Raw genomic sequence first — 19,717 nt, 5'->3', positions numbered from 1 at the left:
AACACCTGTAGATCCTGTTTAGAAAAAGCAAACAAGAGTGGAGACACAGGCCTCTGTAAAAGGCTGGTAATTCACAGAATGCATGAGACATAACATCAGGCTGTGGGATTGGTACATTTTCTGGTTCCCTTGAATACCGTGGATGGGGGATTATCGTGTAAATACGCGCGTCTGAAGCAAACTCTCCATTGCGCTCTCTCTCTCTGATTGCACCCGTGTGACCCTTAGTGAGAGGTGGACGGCGCTGCTGGGAAAGCTGCTGGTCGTTTTTACTCCGGCTGCTGCCTGAGATTGAAGCTTCTCAATAACCATGAGCCGTCCTCCGAGTCCTACTCCAGCACGATGGTTTAAGGCGCTGTGCAGGTAAAAAAAAAAAAAAAAAAAAAAAGACCTTTGTTTTGGCCTACTTGCGAGAAATTGAGACTTATTATTGCAAATGACCTTAGATTAGATACAGCTGTTCTGGGTGGCTCAGCTTAAGCGTCCAGCTTTGTTAGTTTTATGTGCATCACCTGACTGTCTGCACTGCAGTTATTCGGATTTTCAATATATGCTGGTGGGAGGCTCTTGCTGAGCGGGTGCACAAGCTTAATTTCACACTGGTTCATTCGGAAAGGCCAGCGGTAGAGATTTATTGACTGACACAGACAGACATGAGTCCAAAAATAAAGGCGTGCTCTGCTTGTCAGAGACATGGGCGGCTAACATGCAGAAGGTGCAGTGATAAACGTGTGTGTGGACTGATTGTGCGCATTCGCCTTGTGATGTTAAAACTAGCGTACTGTTACAGGACCAGGCTCGGGGACCCCTGTCTGAAGACGTATCCTCTGGAAAGCGTGGATCTCCTGAGGAGGGCTAGAGTCGCCTTTCAAGCTGGACGTACCCTGAAGGAGAACTTCAGACTAGCTCAGCTGGAGGCTGTGGTGCAGATGCTGGAGGAACATGAGTGTGACTTTGTGGATGCACTTGGAAGGGACCTCCATAAGGTCAGGGCTGAAGCGGTCTCCCTGCAGGGTCGTTGTTTTTAATAGTGGGAACTGATGGTAGAGTCAAATGTTTTCTTTGACTTCATATTCGTCTACTCTGTTTTCAACCAGCCTCGGTTTGAAACGGTTGTGTCTGAACTGATCCTGGTCAAGAATGAGGCTCTATATGCTATTAACAACTTAAAGAAGTGGATGCAGCCACAGAAAGTGGAAAGGAACCTGGTAAGACTGTTTAAATCATCTCGATAATGTTACTGGGATTAATCATGACCTTTTTCGAGAGAACATTCCACGTACTGCTACAAAGAAATGTATTATGCTGAGCCCTGCAAAGCAGATTAAAACAGAAGTTGCATTGCCCCTTTCTAAAGGAATAAAATGAGCTCATGTGGTTTTTCTGTGTGTCATGATGAACCTTACCAGCTTTTTACTTGTGCTGTTTCACTTGTAATGTAATTTGTTCGGTCTGTGTAGTCCACCACGCTGGACGACTGTCTGGTGATCAGTGAACCGCTGGGAGTGGTGCTTATCATTGGGACCTGGTGTAGTCCTGTACAAATGTGCCTTGTGCCACTGGTCGGGGCCATTGCAGCAGGTGCAGCCAGTATTATTTCATCATTTAGTTCTCCTGCACTCAGGCTAACTGACAGCAACTGATGTTTTATTTTCCATTTGTGTAGGAAACTGTGCAATCATCAGCCCCTCCGAGTCTACTGTGCACACAACAGAGCTTCTCCATCGTCTAATTCCCTCCTACTTGGATAATGTGAGTAAGCTAGCATAAAGGGACTGATTTTTCCCTGCAAGAACTTGGAGTATTTTTCTTAAAATATCAAAGGCAATACTCCCCCCCCCCCCCCCCCCTTTTTTTTTTATTTTTTATTTTTTTTTTGCTCTGAAGCTGATTAGACTGCACACTATGAATTTTTACTTCACTCGCTTTAACATAGGAATAACTGACTTTGGTTGCTACAGTGAGAGTGAAACACTTCATAGTTTTAGCTTCCAGAATAATTTGACTCCTTTGTAAGAATCTGTTTGAGCAGGTACCCTTTTATTGGCCTGTAATCAAATGAGCTTTCATTTGGTGAGATTACACTTTGAGATACTTAAATCTGGCATTTCAGAATTGAGCACTTTGTCATCCATGACTGAATATCTGACTCACCAGTGATATTGCTTTTTTTTTTTAAATTTATTTTATTTTTTTGTGCTTTTAGTTTAGTTGAATTATAAGAGATGCTTGTTTGAAGAGGGGGAACAAAAGGAATTCTCATACAAAACTCTTGTTTTCCTCAAGGAATGCTTCCATGCGATTCTTGCAGGCTTGAGTGACTTGCCTGAAGTGATTGAGCTCAAATTTGATCATGTTTTCTTTACAGGTAATTTTTATTAGTCATCCTTTAATTTAAAAAAAAAAAAAGTGTTCTTTGACTTGTTCACTGTTTAAGCTTGGCTGTCACTCTGCAGGAAACAAAGGGGACGGAAACAAAATTGCTCTGGCTGCCGCCCGCACACTCACACCCGTCACCTTGATTCTGGGAGGGAAGAACCCATGTTACGTGGACCAGCACTGTGACATTTCCACCACTGTGCAGCGCATTGCTTGGGCACGTTTTCATAATGCTGGACAGAGTTTGGTGGCTCCTGACTACATTTTATGCCACACAGATGTCAAAGCTCGGCTGGTGCAGGCCCTCAAGTGCTGCCTGATGGAGTTTTATGGCTCTAATCCCCAAGAGTCACGTAGCTTTGGCCGGATAGTCAATCTAGAGATCTTTAACCGTACTAGAGGGATCTTATGGAGATCTGGCAAGGTGGCTGTGGGTGGGCATGTGATAGAAGCAGAGAAATATATTGGTATGAAAAGCTGAATTCCTTGACACATATTGCACTTAATAGATTGCTTTAACATGGCTGTAATTTTATTTTTTAAATCTGAAGCCCCAACAGTTTTGACAGATGTGGCTGAATCAGACCCCGTCATGCAAAAGGAGATCTTTGGTCCAGTTCTTCCTATTTTGACTGTAAACAATGTGGATGAGGCTATTAGCTTTATCAATAAGCAAGAAAAGCCCCTCTGTGTGTATGCATATTCCACCAACGGCAAGGTAGGTCTACGAGGCAAATTGAACGGGGGGAACTGAAGCCAGAATTCATTGTAGGATTTATTCTGATCATGTGGTGGCTTTTGTGACACTGCAGGTAATTTCAAGACTCATGAGTGAGACCTGCAGTGGAAGCTTTTGCTCTAATGATTGCATCCTGCAGAGTGTGATGGTGGCTCTACCTTTTGGTGGAGTAGGTAAGTCTAAGCTGCAGTAGTAGTATGGATGGTGGGACAGTCTGTAAGTGATCTGCCAGTCTGACCAACTAACCCCCCCTTCCCCCCCCCTCTTTGAAGGTGCCAGTGGAATGGGTTCTTTCCATGGCCGCTACAGCTTTGATACCTTTTCTCACAAGAAATCCTGTCTGCTACGAAGCGCACGGTTTGAATGTGTGACCTACCTGCGCTATCCACCCTTCGAGGACCGCAATCTGTCTCTAATGACATGGGCCAGCAGCCTTTCCCAGAAAAGCCAGGGCTGGTGCCAGATTATGTGACTGTGTGGGAGGGTAATGACAGCCATGCTGGAATTAAACAAACTGCCACTTTTGTTATGAGCAGGCCATGGAAGACAGAAGCGCATTATTATAGAATCAACAAGAATGGATTTCTATGGAGAAAATTGTTAACTGTATATTAACTTGTCTAAATGTATGTTTGAAACTTATAGGACACAAATATTTTGGATGTACACTGTTTATTGTGACCTGTGATCTTTTTACATTAAATGTGGGGAAAATGCATTAAAATAAAAAAAATCTATGTATTGTATTTATAGTTTGAATAAAGTATATGCATCTCAAAAGGTAATGCTTTTTATTTTAATCTTCATATGAGACTGGTCATTCTGGCCTCTTGTAGATTTTCTCTTCACTGCCCTCTTTCATAGATGCATATCTGGCGACTGTGAACAGGTAGTCACTTAACCTGAGTGGGAGGGAAAGGATATTTGTCAGCTACATAGTAGAAGAAACTTTTTTTTTTTTTTTTTTGGTGTAATAAAAAAAGGTACAACACTGACCTGTTCAAGAACTTGGCAACATCTGGATCTGCCTCGCCTGATCGCACAATTGGAGCAACGCTATGGGGAGGGGAACAGAACCAACTACAGATTACTTTGTCATTCAGGACGACCTTACATAGATCATACTAAAACTAACCTGCGCTCTGCTCGCCGACAGACTGTCCGAGCTAAGTGCAAAGCTGCACTGCTCTTCCCACCAGACTGTGGGGGGGAGAAAAGAAGAAAAAAAAAAAACAGTATATATTAGTTCAACAGGGACACGCAAACATTTGTAAAAACGTGCGCAGCTTACTGGTAAAATGAAGCTGGTTAAAGAAGGGAGTTCTTCTGTAAACTCATCAATCCAGGTCTCCAAGTCCACAATTGGCTGTGCAATAAATTTTGTTCTCTCTTGCAAAAAACAGAATAAAGTGTGATCACATGTGACACAATAAATAAAAACAGACTGACTTGATTAGCCAAAGCTATCATACTTATATGGCTTTCTCTTGCAGATGATCGAGGGGTAGCAATGTTGGAGCCCACATCTTGTAAAACGCACTGGATCTGTGGTGACAAAAGCCAAATGATGACAAACCTTCTCTCTGAATTTATGGTGTAGGAACTGAAAGAAGTTAAGAAATGCAGTATGACAAAATCAAACCTTGTCCAATTGATGAGTGAATGTATGACATTTATCGAGGCAAAACTCTCTTGCCAGCCTGTAAAAGTTAAGAATGTAACTTTAGACAAGGCATATCATAAAAAAATGCTAAAATGACATGCCATATTTGAATTGTAGAAATGTTACCCTATAGCTGATGACAGCTCGTCTGTATTCCCCAAGGCTTCAAAAATGTGGTCTTCTTTTGGCCTTCTTTCTCCTGTAAATGTGCTTGAGAAACCTAAGAAGGAATCAAGACAAAGTTTTTTAAAATATTGCTTATTCCAAAAGTACAGTGCGGTAGTGTTGTCTGAGTTACAATGATAAATAACCTTTGTCTCCTGTTTTGGTGTATATTTTGGGCACCCTGTTGTCCTCACCAGTGGCATAACTGTTTTGAAAAAGAAGGATATTAAAGGAAAGGTGTTTAAGCATTTTTATATATTCACCAAACACTATATTAGGTACATCTTGCTTTAATCGGTTTGGTCCCCTCTCCTGTCTTCAGAACCTTAATTCTATGTGGCATAGATACAACAAGATGCTGGAAACACTCCTCAGAGATTTTGATCTATATTAACATCACACAATGATGCAGATTTGTCAGCTGCCACCACAACCACATCTTAAAGGTGCTCTACTGGATTGAAATCTGGTGACTGCAGAGGGCATTTAAGTACAGTTAACTCATTGTTATGTTCAACAAACTAGTTTGAGATTATTTGAGTGGTATGGCACATCAACTTATCCTGCTGGAAGAGGATCGGTACACTTTGGTCATAAAGGGATGTCATTGTCAACAACAATACAGTACCTAACAAAGTGACCATTGAGTTGAATTCTGTTGTATTTTTAGGAACGATCTGTATGGCAGATGCCAACCAGCAGTTGCTAGTTACACAGACAGTTACACGAACAACACGAGCAGAAGCACAACACTGTGCACACCAACGCTGACACAGGACTGTACAGTATAGCTACCTTCTGACTGAAAACAGGGTAAACAACGGTCTCTTTGCCCGATACTCGCTAATGAACCTGCATGTCCCTGGAACGCCGCGAAGGAGAGAATGTCTGAAAACAAACGATGTCATTTTTAGCTACAACACAGTATCGACAGCAACAAGGGTAAACGACAGAATTGTCCTTTTTGTCCATCCGTGGTGTCCGTAGTTCATAGGCGTTTCCATTTCATCGCATGATTGGCCAACTCACCCGGTGGTGGCAGAGTTCTGAATGCTGATTGGCCAGACGAAAATATGCTCGACCAGCTGAAGGGGAGTTGATTGGACACAGGAAATCCTCGCTCGTCCCTCGTCCCGTGTGTCAGGTCACGGTTTAACACTCTCAGATACTCGTGAAGAGAATGTAGTGTTGCTCCATGATTTTTTTAAATCACAAAATTAATTTGTAAAGTTATTAACAGTCATTAATGTTCGCGTAAAGGACGGTGCTGTGGAACTAAGCTGTCTACGGCTTCTTGCCTGTTCAGCGGATTAACATTAGCTAAGCTAGCTGTTATTAATGCTGTCAGTGAAAAGTTGAACTGAAGCGATTGAGTTACGTAGATTTGGGCATATTTTGTGCTCTGCTCTGGAAGCTTTTACAGAAATGCAAGTGACGGACCTTTACGTGTCAGCTCCTGGAAAGGCGATCCTACACGGAGAGCATGCAGTCGTTCACGGAAAGGTAAGCTCTGAAGTGATACCATAATGACATTTAATGCACCAGTCAGCATCTTAGCAAAAATATGACTAATTAAGATTTATCAAACAACCGGTCCAATTGCAAAAGTGTCATTTTATATTTTAATATTTACCCCGTTATCATAAAGCTACAGCATGTCTTTGATGAAAAGGTTAATAACCAAAAATAAAAAAAGAGGAGATTTTATTTATTTATCTCTTTAACATTTTGCTTGTTCTAATGTTGCTTCATGGCAGGTGGCTCTTGCTGTGAGCTTAAACTTGAGGACATATTTGCGATTGAAAGCCGATACTTTTGGCAAGGTTTGCATCAACCTGCCCAATATCGACACATTCCTCAGCTGGGACCTTTCACAACTGAAGCAGCTTGTTACTTACTTCCATGGTAAGGTGCATCAGAGGTGCTCCTGCAAATTCTGTTTTTATGATATTGCGTGCAGTTCAAGCATCCTACAGTGAAATTTTAGTACTGATACCAATTTTGGCCTAATGTTGGTGGTACAGCAGTATATCCACTGTAACACCAGTCTGTGTCTAAATGGGAGACAAAGGTGTTTAGTGTGGAAAAAGTAGGAAAAAAGTGCAACTCATTTACTGTATTTCCCATAATTATTTGAGAATCATTGACGGTACTATAAACTCACCACCATCCAAAGTAATTAAATTTACGAGCTTCTGGGTCAGAAATATTTATTGAGTTTTTTTGCAGCTGTAAATTTCCATTTACTGTCTTTTTATAATGTCAGCCTTTGGATGTGCCAACTAATGACAGTCTTAATTAACAGGTTTTTAAGTAATTTGCTAGATTAAACTATATGCTTTGGTTTTGTACAGTTACAGATCAAAGTGCATTGGTGTGATATACCTTTTAATTGATGTTATTAGGTAAGAGGGATGAGGTGCAACGCCTGGATGCTGAACTTGTGAGGAGACTGCGGGAATTTATTGGCGTAACCAATGGAAGCTTGGATACTTGCAGCATGGCCACCTTATCCTTCCTTTACCTCTACCTGTCGCTGTTTGGATCAGGGTGAGAGAGAGGACTTCTTCTCATCATTTGCACATCTGTAGCCATTTTTGTCACAAAGGCATCAACAAATTGCAGGTGTATATATGAAAATGTTCTCTCTATGCACATATGAAAGTAATAACTCGTGCCTTTTTAAAAACCTGTAGTCAATCACTCACTGAACTCTTTAAAAAATATCGGTACTTCATTCTGAGACAGAGCATTACAGTGTAAAATTTAACATTATTTTAGAAGGAACATTTTGTGCTGAGTAACAGGAAATCTGTTATCATGACTGTTGTGTACTTTTCTAGGAGTAGTGGGGGTTAAAGGTCATTTGTCTAAAGCAGTCAAAGTCTGATGTTTAGTAAGTACAGGATAGTAATTATGTTATATTTCTGTTATAACATCTGAAAAAAGATGAAGTTTCATTTCTATATTAACTCACAGGTTACACAAGTGTTAAAGGCAAACTCTCAAAAGTAAACACTCAAAAGAGAAGTCCAGTAAAAACGATGAAAGACTGCAGCTGTAAACTCATTGCCCAGAGGTGGTGCAACTGAAAATGGCTGCAGCTATTACTTTCCCCACCTACTGGTGATTCAGACAGTGTGCAGACAAATAATGACAAATGACAAAATGACTCTGTCTTGTTTAAACTCTACAGTCTTTCTGTGTGCGTGCGTGTGTGTTTGTGAGTGTGTGCATGAGAGTGCGTCAGGGAGGGCTATTTATTGTGTGTACCATTGTATTCTGTGGCGTATAATAGTGGGGTTTCTTGCATTTCAGATTTTATTGTTTGCTCAGTGATAACTCTGTTTATATTTAGATGTCCCTATTAAAATGATATACACATTACAGTAGATTGTATTAGTTTTGGTTTTGTGCCCACTTGCAATAAATGTAGTTTTAAGTTCAATTTCCAAACATCTAAGTTACCAGTGAAGTAGATTAGGTTCAGGAAAAAGTTTCTCTTCTTTAAAATGAAGATGCTAAAGGTATTGGTTGGATGTTAGTATTAACTGCTTCGGCAGCTGTTAACAGAAAAGATGCTGAGGAGCATTAAGCTGCAGGTTGTTGGGAGGTTTAATCGGCGTTGACAAGGCGGTGGCATGTCTGAGAGAGGTGATGGGTTGTGACAGGATCCCCGCTAATGAGAGTCTGGCACTGAGCCAGTCTGTGCCCTAGTGCCTGTATGCATTTTCCTCTAAAGAGAAAGAAGAGCTGGACATTTAGTTTACAGTATTCACCTCTGCCCAAAAGCAGCGTCCCTGACAGGCATTGACAGAAGTGTCAAGTTTCTGTTGAATGTAGTAGTGTACATGTGCGCTGTAAGAGTCACATGACTGTACAGAAGGCAATATCACATATTATGTACTTTACTTAATGAAGTATACTCTATATATTAAAAATGACTGATAGCTGATTGTAAATGAGAAATGATCAGTAGGATTTTTAAATCTACAGTGATGCTCACAGGTTGTGTTCATTCTAATTTTGGGGATACAGTTGCAAATTTCTATTATCTGCAACTATTTTTTTACCGTTTCAGTGCATATGCAGTCAAAAGTCATACATATACACAATTTAAATTCTATAAAAGCAGTTTCTGTATTTGTTTTCTCAGTGAGCTGCCCAGTTTGACGCTGACTGTGTGGTCAGAGCTGCCTACTGGAGCAGGACTCGGGTCAAGTGCCGCCTACTCTGTGTGTTTAGCTGCAGCTCTGCTTTGCGCAAGTGGAGCCATCCCCCCTCCTCTCAAAGAGTGGGAACACACTGCCAGGTAATGTTCAGGCCTCCATCTCCATCACAAGCTCTGTATGCGGTAGCTGTCAGCTGCCGTTTTGTATAGGCGTCACGGCAGGGCTGCAAAAATGGGACAGCAAGCGTAAAATTTTAAATTACACATCACACAATGGAAATGGTGTCACACAGGCTTTTGGTTTGAAGTTGAAGGTGAGGCCTTAAATTATAACATTCAACTTGTTAAAAAGAAAAACTAATGGATGGGTTTGGTCAGCACCACAACACTTGTATTGCAGTTCACAATACAAAAGATATTGCATTTTACACCAGTACTTTTAACATTTTCTGGCTAAATTTCCAGATTTCATAACAACTGCCTCTTTTTTTGAAAAACTGTCTCGTATATAACCGTTTTAGGATTTTGACACTTCTTCCTTTTATTTTGGTATGACTGGTGTCAGGTGGTGTCAGGAGGAACTGGAGCTAATCAACAGTTGGGCTTTCCAAGGGGAGATGATCATCCACGGTAATCCTTCAGGAGTGGACAATGCTGTAGGAACGTGGGGTGAGGCATTAAAATGTGTAGCTTGTTACACCTTCCTTCATTTTTGTACCGCACTCTTTCATGTACTCATCAGAGTTTTGCACCATCATTGTTCATTGTTATCTGATTATTGTGATTTTAATGATTCATCTTTGGTTTACGTAGGCGGCATGCTCAGATTCTTGGCTGGAAAGATAATACCGCTGAGCAGGTACTAAAGAAGGATTATTAATTAGATTTTATTTAAAGGGTCAATTAACAAACTCATTGTCTGGACAAAATTAATACATCAGTAAAGCACCAGAATAATACGTCTGAATGAACCCTCTGATCTGTCTGTTTTACTTCCAGGGTGCCATTATTAAGAATCCTCCTCACTAACACCAAAGTACCACGAAGCACCAAGGTACTTGTTGCCGGGGTGAAGGACAAAATTAACAAGGTACTAAATGGTTTCTTCCTCCCCCGTGTGTTACTTGCCGACACTGTAATTAATATAATAGGCGGTGCTTTTGCTTGGCAGATACTCCTGCGTGTGGTGTTGAGTGCCTTCATAAAATATTAAAATTAAACTCTTAGCCGGCACCCCTGTGCGCTGTTGCCTTGGTGACACCAGCAGGTGTGCAGATTTTTGTCTGAGACAGAGAATTCGGCCTGAATGGTGTTGTGACAGTGTTGTGATCAAGCTAGAGCACAAGTCAAACCTGCCATCCCAGAATCTGTATTTGTATGCAGCTTATCCATCAGAAAACAGCCATTAAAAATAATATGTGTGTACAGATGTTATTGTATTGCACGAGTGATGTTGGAAAAGTTAATCTCTTTGGGTTTTGTATTCCCCTCCTGTAGTTTCCATCCATCATGGTACCTGTTCTTGACTCGGTTGATGCCATTTCCTGCACTTGTGAAAAGGTCCTCTCAGAGATGACCTGCGAGCCCATCACAGGAGAGCATTACAATATTCTAGAGGTACAAATATTAGTTGATTTTGTGAAGCAGTTTGCATTATAAACATGTCATTAAATGTCATTGTTACTTTTTGAAAGTCTGCTGCATCTAAAATAAATAATGTAATAGATGTATTGTGGAGTACTGTACAAAGGTCTTGAGCCACCCCTCATTTCTTTATATTTGGTTTCCACTTTATTTATTTATTTTTTTAAGCGGTCTCCAGCAATCTAAGGAGCTTGGAAAGAAAAGCGTCTGGACTTCTTTAAGTTTCTTGAAGACGTTTCACCTCTCATTCGGGAAGCTTCTTCAGTTCTGAGAGCAACTGGTGGAGAGTACCAGATTTTTAAGCCCTATTGGGAGCATCACTAAGAGGGTCATGGACCCCCTTGTGATCCTCTGCCTTATCACACGAGCCAAGGTGTGAAACATCTTCAAGAAACTTAAAGAAGTCCAGACGCTTTTCTTTCCAAGCTCCTTAGACTATGATGACCTGGATGACTGACAAACTTCACAGACATACGGACTCCAGCAATATTTCTCCAGGCTTTCTGAAGTTCTTGAAATAAGTTTTTCTTTGGACATTGGCTGCTTTTTCAGTCATTTCAGTCCAGTCCCTGTACCTGATCATTTTCCCAGAAGTGTTTTTTGTTTGTTAAGCTACTTAACACTAACCTATGAATCATTTAAACATAAAAAGGCACCTAACTCAAGGGATAAACTAGTTTTGTCTACACATAATAGACAACTTAGCAAAGAAACAATTATAAATTATATCTTTAGGCACTTTGTTACTGGCAACTTCTCACAAAACATGTATTCCGATTTCTTTAGTTGAATTAGTACTGCAGACATAAAATAGTATTTTTGTACCAACAAAGTGTTTTCAAAAGAACTATTAGCTGAAAACTTGTCATATCTTGGGGCAGTGTGTGTGTCCTTAAAAATTTGAGGAAAGTGAACAAGTGGAGGGCAAAAGAAGGAAAAAAAAAAAAAAGATCCACCATGCAATACCATCTGGAAAGCATCTGATTGGTAACAGCATCACAATGATCCCAAACACACTGCCAGTGCAGTAAAAGCATACCTGGATAGAAAAACACATCAGTAGAGCATTATCAGTCATGGATTGGCCTCCTCAGTGCCCGGACCGCCACGTTATTGAAGCAGTGTGGGAGCATTTTGGCAGGGAACAGAACAAAAGGCAGCCAACATCCAAAGAAGAGCTTTGAATGTCCTTCAAGAAGCCCCAAGAACTTTTTCTGAAGACTACTTATAGAAAAGACAAGAAAGCTTGCCTTAGAGAGTTTAGGCTGTGTTGAAGAATAAAATTGGTTATACCAAGCATTGACTTTCAAGCTTGTTAGAATCATTCACTTTGTTTTGGCCTTAAATATTGTATTTTCATGTATGTTTGCACATTTCAGTAAATCTCTCCACCTATTTCTCAAAATGTTAAGAATGAGGGGCGACACGAGACTTTTGCACAGTACTGTATATTGTATAGTACCTAAGAAATATACTGTATACTTGAGACAAAGCTGACTTTGATCTTTGAGGTGATGAGAGAAGGGGTGCTAGTTGTGCAAAGTTATCACTTTGTTTTCCAAAATAACTTCCTGGCTAAAGTCAAGACCATGTTAGACCACATTAGCAGGTTAGCCGAATAGTATTTACACTCCGGCATGATACAGTTGCTAGCTACGCAAGTGTAGGCTAGCTGTCTAACCTAGTTAGACAAAAGTTAGTGCACATTAGCTAGTGTTGTTAACTGTTGTAGCATAGTGCTGTTTTGAAAATGTCTAAACCACACAGCTGATTTTCTCCCTGTAGCATGTATGAATTAACAACAGCTGTGTGATACCCTTTAAAGGAACTCATTGATATCAACCAGCACCATCTGAATGTGATGGGGGTGGGGCACCCTGCCCTGGACAGACTTTGCCAGGTCACACTGGCCAAAGGGCTCCACAGCAAGCTAACAGGTGCAGGGGGAGGAGGCTGTGGCATCACGCTTCTGAGACCAGGTGCTTTTTATTGTGCATTTTTAAATGATTATGTGAAGAGTAATTTATTTTAAAGGAATGTACTTTATCTGCTGTTATAAGTACCTTTGCAGTTTAGATGACTTGCATAATTCAAATTAATCATTCATTTTTTCCACATCCTTCAGCTGATTGGTCTTCAGTCTTGTAATGAATTAATTTTGATGAGGAATGTTTGAAGAGCTAAACTGTCAGGCTCCTGCTGACAGCAAGTTTGTTTTTGTTTTTTTTTCCCTCATATTCTCCCTCACTCTCATATTAACGATTTGAGTGGCAGAAAATGATGAGCAGGCTGTGCAAGAAAATGTCTTTGGTATGCAAGTATTACTGTGCAATTGGTTCTAAGAAAACTTTGTATCATCCTCTCTTTGACAAAGCAAACAAGCAGAGAACCTGCAAGTTCAGCCTTTGTTTATGCCTGCAGCCTGTAACATACTGAATTTTAACAAGTCTTAACCACACCAAATAGATTTCCAAAGGCTTTTTTATTTGTTTTCTCAGCAAATGTTTCTGACTGAGGGAATTTCCAAGTAGATTGTTTCATATCTGTCTAGTCTACATGCTCTCAGAGGGTTTTTATAGCGCAGCTCTTTAAGTTAAGGAAGCGAGGATTAAGTTATTTTATCTTTGTGTTTTAAAGCTGCTCTTGAATGTGAAGCTTTACATTTTCATCTGAGTCTGTGTGGTTACTGTGAGTATTACTATGCAGCTGCATCCTTACTGTTGAGATGATGTCAAGCCCTGTTTTGGACCATTTCCTTTGCAAAAAGCAGCAGATGTTTGGTACAGTCTCACAGAGCACACAAGTCTGCCTCAGCTTATTAACTGAAGTGACTTATTTTTATCCCTGTCTTGACCTTGTCTTATATTACCTGTTATAACTGGCTTGTTTTATAGAAACCGACTCCCTGATGGTCCAGAGTACAGTGCAGGAGTTGAAAGACTGTGGCTTTGACTGCTGGGAAACAAGCATTGGTGGGCCAGGTGTCCAGCAGCATTCGGCCATTTCTGTTAAGGAGGAAATTCTGGAGATTTTAAATCACTACTAAGACTCACCCGTGGCAGTGTCTGCGAAGGAGGACAGATGTAATAGTGGGCTTTTTATTATCTCAAGACCTGCGGTATACTGAACTAATAAAGGAGGCCGAATGGACCAAGGAGCATTTCAATCTGGGCAGGGTGGAGTGGGATGGGGTGGGATGGGGCGGTCTAATCTCTCTTAAATCTGTGACGATTTAACTATGTTGTGTTTTGGGTAACACTTCTTATTCAGTGAAAATGTACTCACGGTTTACGAGCCTGTGCACTGACATCTAAGTCCAGTAGGTGGCATCAGAGTTGCACAAATGCTTCTTTATGGAAGGAGAGTTGCAGAAGACGGCACTCATAAAATTGACTGACATGGAAGTGAAACACTGGCAGGATTAAGTTATATTTTCTTCCAAATGCTTAAAGCAGTAGGGGTCAGTATATTTTAGGACATTAAAAGATCACCAATCCTGAAATAATACTCCTCTAATACAATGTTGTTGTGATGACGATGAGACATTATTTAACAAGAACAAAGTCAAACTCAACAGATTTCACTCTCATGAAATATTTAAAAATGATGCAAATCATTTAAAAACCTCTGAATCCCATCATGCACTGCTGCATTGCTCTGAAATTTTGGTGTGCTAAAATGTATTCTAATTATGCTAAAACCAAAGAATTTGATGTGATTTCAGTTGTTTCCTTGTTGAGAGCGTCTATAATTTCTCCAGCACTTTGGTAAAATGTCACTATTTTATGCTCTGTTAGTTTTTGCAGTGAAAGGCTAACCGGCTGTGTTGTTTTGCTAATACAGAATGGGGAAAGCAGGAGTGTGTGACTTTCTCTGGAGCCTCTGGATTAGCGCTACTATAATGTGAATCAATGACGAGTGTCCTTCTGAGTCACGCGTTTGTGCTGACATGCAAACACACACACACACACACACACACACACACACACACACACACACACACACACACACACACAAACCAGCTTTCCCAAATTCTTCTCCACCTAATCGCTCCCTTGAAAGCATTACAGAGTATTCTGCAAATGTCGCAGATGGAGAAGACGGATCTGTTTAGAATTTCACTGATTTGGGGAAAAGGTCATTGGGGGATTCAGTTGAGTTTGAATATCTATTTCATTTTCTGCTTTTTTTTGTAAATGTCACAAAGATTGAGTAGTACAAATCTGGCACCATGTGTGAATATACGACATTTGTCACCCTCCCTCCTTTTTCTGCCTGGCGCCCCCTCTGTCCTCTTGAATTGTGTCATCTTTGTCAGGGCAGCCCCCCGTCAGCGTGCCGCACAGTTGCCCCTAACCCCTGCTGGAATTTAATTACCACTGCGCTTTTCAATTGAAATGGCATTGACGAGGAGGGGAGGGGGACAAGAGCGAGACAACGGAGCCAGTTTTATTTGAAGCCCCTCTCTTTCTTTTCTGTCTCATTCTCTTTCGCTCCTTTTAGCCCTGCGAGGCACAGATGGTATTTTTTTTTTATATCAGTGTCAGCGCCTGCTTCTTTCTGCTCTGATGAATAGAATCTAAGGAGCAGGCCTAAGATGATTTCAGATAACAGAGGGAGTGAGGAAGGGGGTCAAGGATAGAGGGAGAATGTCAAAATTAGAGAGATACAGTGGAAAAAACGTGCGCTGTCCCCGCAGCGAGGAGCGAGATGTACAAACCATTTAACATTTAACATTTAACATTTTGAGGGGTTTTAGGGAGTTTTGTCTGTGTGGATCAATGTGATAGAATCTGGGATGAATAATTCATTCTGTCCAAGCAGGAGGAATAAAATGCTAAATGTGAATTTGCTGAGTGGTCATGCACACTGTGGCACATTCCCTCTGGTCCCCGGTCGACTGGTGAAATGCTTGTCAGGAGCCATTAAGTTTGAATACAGAATTAGACCTGACTGACAAGATATCATGTTGATGTCTACTGGTTTCGCCAATGGGGATTTAGTGTATGACTTCCCACAGCGAACGTCTGCATTTGCATCTATAGGGTTTTGGATCACAGTTTGTTATTGGGTTGTTATTATGGGAAACGTCTTGTACTGATTGAATTATATGTCTTCATATCTTTAAAAGAGGATGTGGAATTGGCACACAGCAGGAAATATCTGCGCAACCCTCCTCTGCCCAGCATTCAAATGAACACAATGACAGAGGCAGAATCAACATCATGATGATGCTCTCTGTCACGATGAGCTGCATGACCCTCCTGGGGGTGTTTGCCCTTTTACTAAGTCGAGGTCGGTGGCCGGTGTTCTCAGCAGGGGTCCGATTAAGGCAGCATGGTGCGGGAGGGCCGTCGAAGATCTCGAAGGATTCAGGTTTACATTCACCAATATGTCAAGAAGTGCTTTTAGTTCTTACTCTTTGATTAAATGATTAACTTTTTCGAAAGGCATGATGAACAACTAAGACAGTTTTTTCATTATTGATAAAGTAACCCAGTGCATAATTAAAAACACTTTGTTGCGACAGTGTTAATCGGTCTGCTATGCCTTAGTGTGAGTGTGCTCACTTTGAGTCTGGTCTGCTTGTGCTTTGTGACAGTTTTAGCATTTAATCATCCGGTGGTTGTGACTTGAGTAGACAAACCAGAGTTACTCATTTTTTTTAGGATTTGCAAATACTTCTGTCCTGTGAACGCTCGGTGGTGGAGGAAGTTTTGGTTTGTTTATTAAAATTATCTTCAGGGGTCTGAAGGATGGAAATTATTCTACTCAACCAAACAAAAAACAAATAAATGTGAGGCTAAAAAAATTTTTTTTAATCCATACATGATTTAAATGTAGTTTGGTTGCCTTCTCCTTCAAGGTTATCTCCTTGTGTAACACTGCTAGCTTTCTTATGTTTAGAGCACTCCCTGGAAATCCCATTGTGCCTTTTTGACTTCATCACGGGCTTCAAACTTGTGCAAAGAGCAAACATCCTTCTCATACCGAAGCTTCATGCCAAGGATAATCAGTGGTGACGAGAGCTTGTGGCTCTCAGCTATGACCCAGAGACCAAATAGCGGTTTTCAGAGGAACTGTCCAGTTTGCTAGCCTGAAGGTGGTATATCGAGTCAGGAGCATGCTTGTAATTTTCTTCAACCTTCACAGGGTTGTGCACCTTGAATTCATCACCCAGGGCCATACTGTCATCACTGAGTCCTACTGTAATGTCCCGAGGCTTCTGAGGGAGAACATTGAGCACAAAAGACCTAAACTGTGTTGTATGCCATCATGTGCCAGTCAGGCATTTATGGCCAAACCACCTTGCTTACTCGCCAGGTTTGTCCTCCATCACAAAATAAAATTGGACACACAAGTGGTCAAGAAGCAGCACAAATGGAGAAGGAGCAGTGCAGCATTTTTATATCAGGTAGGTTTTTTATTTTTAAAATTTTTTTTTATTTTGGTGGTACAGCTAAAACTTTTTAATCACACCCCATCAGCAGACCAGTGCTTTATGTTAGCATGCTAACACGGTCATGCTAATTCTAATGTTTACAATATTCACCGTCATAGTTTAGCATGCTAAAAAATGCTAGTCAGTGTTAGTCGCAGCTAAAATTTCACTGAATGAAAAGTTAAAGTAAGTATCTGCTCTAAGGTATTGAAATTCAATATTTTTAACTGACACTAAAACTCTGGAAACCTTTAATATCTGTTAAAAATGTAAATTATTTATAGTTTTAACCTCCTGGACCTGGTGTCCACATATGTGGATATCACATTTTGGGTTGTCTAGACGAAAATACTAAATTTTGCTCTACAAGAGCTTGATATCCACTTACAAGGACATTATATTGCCACTGTTCTATCAAAATTTAAAACGAATGTCCTCATATGTGGATCTTATTTTTCTCAGAAATAAAAATCAGGTAAAAAAACAAAACAAAACAAAACTGGTAATTCTTTGTTTTTACATTCATCAGGTCCCAACCAGCCCAAATGGCAAAGAGAAATTAAAAATGCATGAAAAAGTTTGGGTCTTAGGAAGTTAAATTTATATTTATACTACAGTCTGGAAGCCTTAATTTTGCTGCAACATTTGGATGGTAGGGTCAGAATTTGGGGTAAACAACATGAAAGCATGTGTCCATGATTTCATGGGATATTGTCTTGGCACACCGTGTCCCCTTATTATCAGTAGTGCATCATTTAAACATCACAAACTACCTGAATATTGTTGCTCTCTTAATGACCACAGTGTACCCATCTTCTGATGACTGCTTCCACCAGGATAACTCACTATGACACAAAGCTCGGATCATCTCAAACTTTTTTTTTTTTAACATGACAATGAGTGCACTGTACTCAAATGACCTCTACAGTCACCAGATCTCAATCCAATAGTGCACCTTTGGGATGTGGTGGATGTGGCAACCACTAAATTTGCAGCAACTCTGTGATGCTTTCATGCCTAATTATCAGTTCTGAAAGCAACAGGGGGTCCAACATATAGGCCTGTTTTGAAACGGTCAATATAAAGCTAAAGCTATGCATGTCACTGTAAATCCTACATGTGTTTGTGCAAATGAATCACATTAAAACAGTTTTTATAATAAAACAAATAGCAGCCTAAACTAGCAGCTAGAAAGAAATAAAAATGAGATTTTTACTACAGTGTTTTCATCCACAAATTGGTGGATTGGAAATTGGAATCCATAGTTACAAAATACTATTTTTAAAAATATGGTGATATAATATATGTATATATCATGTGTATACACACACAGACACACATATATTCCCCAACCTCCAGACTTGTAATCCCCTTTTAAACTGGCCTTAACACAGACAGTAATATTTCAAAAGAGGTTTCCACCTGGAGGATCTGTTTGGTCTAGAACGAGGCTTCTTTCATGCCTATGAAATGGCTCCACAGCTATAGAGCGGCTTGAGCTGTTTTACTGTGAACATCTGAAGCACATGACGCAAAGCAGCTCCAGTCCACGTCTCAGTTTCCATCATGGAATTGTATCATGTTGTAGTATTGATCCTGTAATTGATCCTGTGAAGTCGAGGGCACCTGTACATACTCTGTCATCCCTCAGTGCCAGGAGCGCTCTTGTTTAATTGCAGGCTAAGGCGCTGGTTTTTCATGTTGCCTTTGAAAAGCCTCATTGATTTTTATACCACCCTTCATCCTTGCTGTGCTCCGTTTTAAGAGCAAATCCCTGGTGTCGAAGTTGCCGTGAATGTAAAAGTATGAAATCTGTCAGCGCTTTTCACAAGGCTTCCAGGTGTTATCCAGACACGTTAACACTCGTGTTTAAAAAAAGAGTTGGCTTTCTTTCTTTTTTTCTTTTTTACAATTTTAAACAGAAGAAGGAAGAATAGAAGCTGTGTTATGTGCTACTCTGGCTCATATGGGGCCAGATGAATGTGAGCTTGTGAGACTTGTAAGGTCAAGGTTTGTAACTTTGCGCTTGTTTCTGTTGCTTGAATTAAAAAAAAAAAAAGTCACACCCAAGTGAAGATATGTTGAATTAGTTTAATTATTTTTACTTCTTTGATGAGAGTGCATGTAGGGCTGTTGCACCAGAAAAGCATTCTACTTTAAGAGTTCATTGCATTAATTCATGAAATAATCTGAATCCAATAATCCAAACAGGAATGGGTTTTTTGTCAGGCTTTTAACTGCGGCTTAGATACTGGCACAGAAATATATTCAGTACATGAGGGTCTATATAGAACAAAAACATCCTAAATGAAATTTGATTTGCATTAATTTGAGAAGCAGCTTATCTAACATTCATACTTTGAACTTGCTTTGAATTCGAAATAGGTTCTCATCATTTCCCTGGGATTGCAGCCAATTTATTGGATTCGTTTTTTTTTTTTTCCTCAGAGGCTCAGGGAGGCGGATGATCTCAAAATGTTATCACATGACACCATGTGATTGATGGACCATTAA

The 19,717-nt window shown here is 40.3% G+C and overlaps 3 protein-coding genes across 4 annotated transcripts; 2 read left to right on the top strand and 1 right to left on the bottom strand.

Annotated features, from left to right (window-relative positions):
- The first annotated feature begins 45 nt into the window (after nt 1–45).
- aldh3b2 (aldehyde dehydrogenase 3 family, member B2) lies at nt 46–3,663 on the top strand. 2 transcript variants are annotated; one of them, XM_040019229.1, is made up of 10 exons: nt 46–363; nt 791–986; nt 1,098–1,208; nt 1,461–1,581; nt 1,667–1,752; nt 2,287–2,368; nt 2,457–2,846; nt 2,931–3,097; nt 3,192–3,291; nt 3,391–3,663. In XM_040019229.1, the coding sequence occupies exons 1-10, from the start codon at nt 311–313 to the stop codon at nt 3,588–3,590; spliced, it is 1,506 nt and encodes a 501-aa protein (XP_039875163.1). In that variant the 5' UTR covers nt 46–310; the 3' UTR covers nt 3,591–3,663. The 2 variants fall into 2 exon arrangements, with proteins under 2 accessions (XP_039875163.1, XP_039875162.1); XM_040019228.1 differs by lacking the exon at nt 46–363 and adding an exon at nt 543–715.
- Nucleotides 3,664–3,894: 231 nt separating this feature from the next.
- Nucleotides 3,895–5,925, bottom strand: mmab (metabolism of cobalamin associated B). The gene is made up of 9 exons (XM_040019232.1): nt 5,742–5,925; nt 5,093–5,151; nt 4,908–5,001; nt 4,761–4,818; nt 4,591–4,663; nt 4,410–4,507; nt 4,254–4,318; nt 4,115–4,174; nt 3,895–4,020 (listed from the first exon to the last, which is right to left on the bottom strand). Exons 1-9 carry the CDS (start codon nt 5,852–5,854, stop codon nt 3,936–3,938), a joined length of 705 nt encoding a protein of 234 aa, XP_039875166.1. The 5' UTR covers nt 5,855–5,925; the 3' UTR covers nt 3,895–3,935.
- A 131-nt stretch (nt 5,926–6,056) lies between these two features.
- Nucleotides 6,057–14,263, top strand: mvk (mevalonate kinase). Its single transcript, XM_040019230.1, has 10 exons — nt 6,057–6,449; nt 6,704–6,851; nt 7,352–7,496; nt 9,103–9,258; nt 9,683–9,786; nt 9,931–9,976; nt 10,117–10,207; nt 10,615–10,734; nt 12,587–12,740; nt 13,656–14,263. Exons 1-10 carry the CDS (start codon nt 6,372–6,374, stop codon nt 13,805–13,807), a joined length of 1,194 nt encoding a protein of 397 aa, XP_039875164.1. The 5' UTR covers nt 6,057–6,371; the 3' UTR covers nt 13,808–14,263.
- The last annotated feature ends 5,454 nt before the right edge of the window (nt 14,264–19,717 follow it).

Source organism: Simochromis diagramma, unplaced genomic scaffold (genome assembly GCF_900408965.1).
Source record: "Simochromis diagramma unplaced genomic scaffold, fSimDia1.1 OVJJ01000822.1, whole genome shotgun sequence".
In the NCBI taxonomy this organism is placed as follows: domain Eukaryota; kingdom Metazoa; phylum Chordata; class Actinopteri; order Cichliformes; family Cichlidae; genus Simochromis; species Simochromis diagramma.
Note: the sequence above shows the minus strand (reverse complement) of the source record. Positions and strands in the feature narration are given on the sequence as shown.

Excerpts from the sequence above, each read along its gene's own strand:
- mmab (XM_040019232.1), bottom strand. The coding sequence starts at position 5,854 with ATGACATCGTTTGTTTTCAGACATTCTCTCCTTCGCGGCGTTCCAGGG. Across the intron at positions 4,819-4,907 it reads GAGCTGTCATCAGCTATAGG|GCTGGCAAGAGAGTTTTGCC; the intron begins GTAACATTTCTA and ends TAACTTTTACAG. Across the intron at positions 4,175-4,253 it reads TGTCGGCGAGCAGAGCGCAG|CGTTGCTCCAATTGTGCGAT; the intron begins GTTAGTTTTAGT and ends CCCTCCCCATAG.
- mvk (XM_040019230.1), top strand. The coding sequence starts at position 6,372 with ATGCAAGTGACGGACCTTTACGTGTCAGCTCCTGGAAAGGCGATCCTA. Across the intron at positions 9,787-9,930 it reads CAATGCTGTAGGAACGTGGG|GCGGCATGCTCAGATTCTTG; the intron begins GTGAGGCATTAA and ends TGGTTTACGTAG. Across the intron at positions 10,208-10,614 it reads TGAAGGACAAAATTAACAAG|TTTCCATCCATCATGGTACC; the intron begins GTACTAAATGGT and ends CCCCTCCTGTAG.
- aldh3b2 (XM_040019228.1), top strand. The coding sequence starts at position 654 with ATGAGTCCAAAAATAAAGGCGTGCTCTGCTTGTCAGAGACATGGGCGG. Across the intron at positions 987-1,097 it reads TTGGAAGGGACCTCCATAAG|CCTCGGTTTGAAACGGTTGT; the intron begins GTCAGGGCTGAA and ends GTTTTCAACCAG. Across the intron at positions 3,098-3,191 it reads CATATTCCACCAACGGCAAG|GTAATTTCAAGACTCATGAG; the intron begins GTAGGTCTACGA and ends GTGACACTGCAG.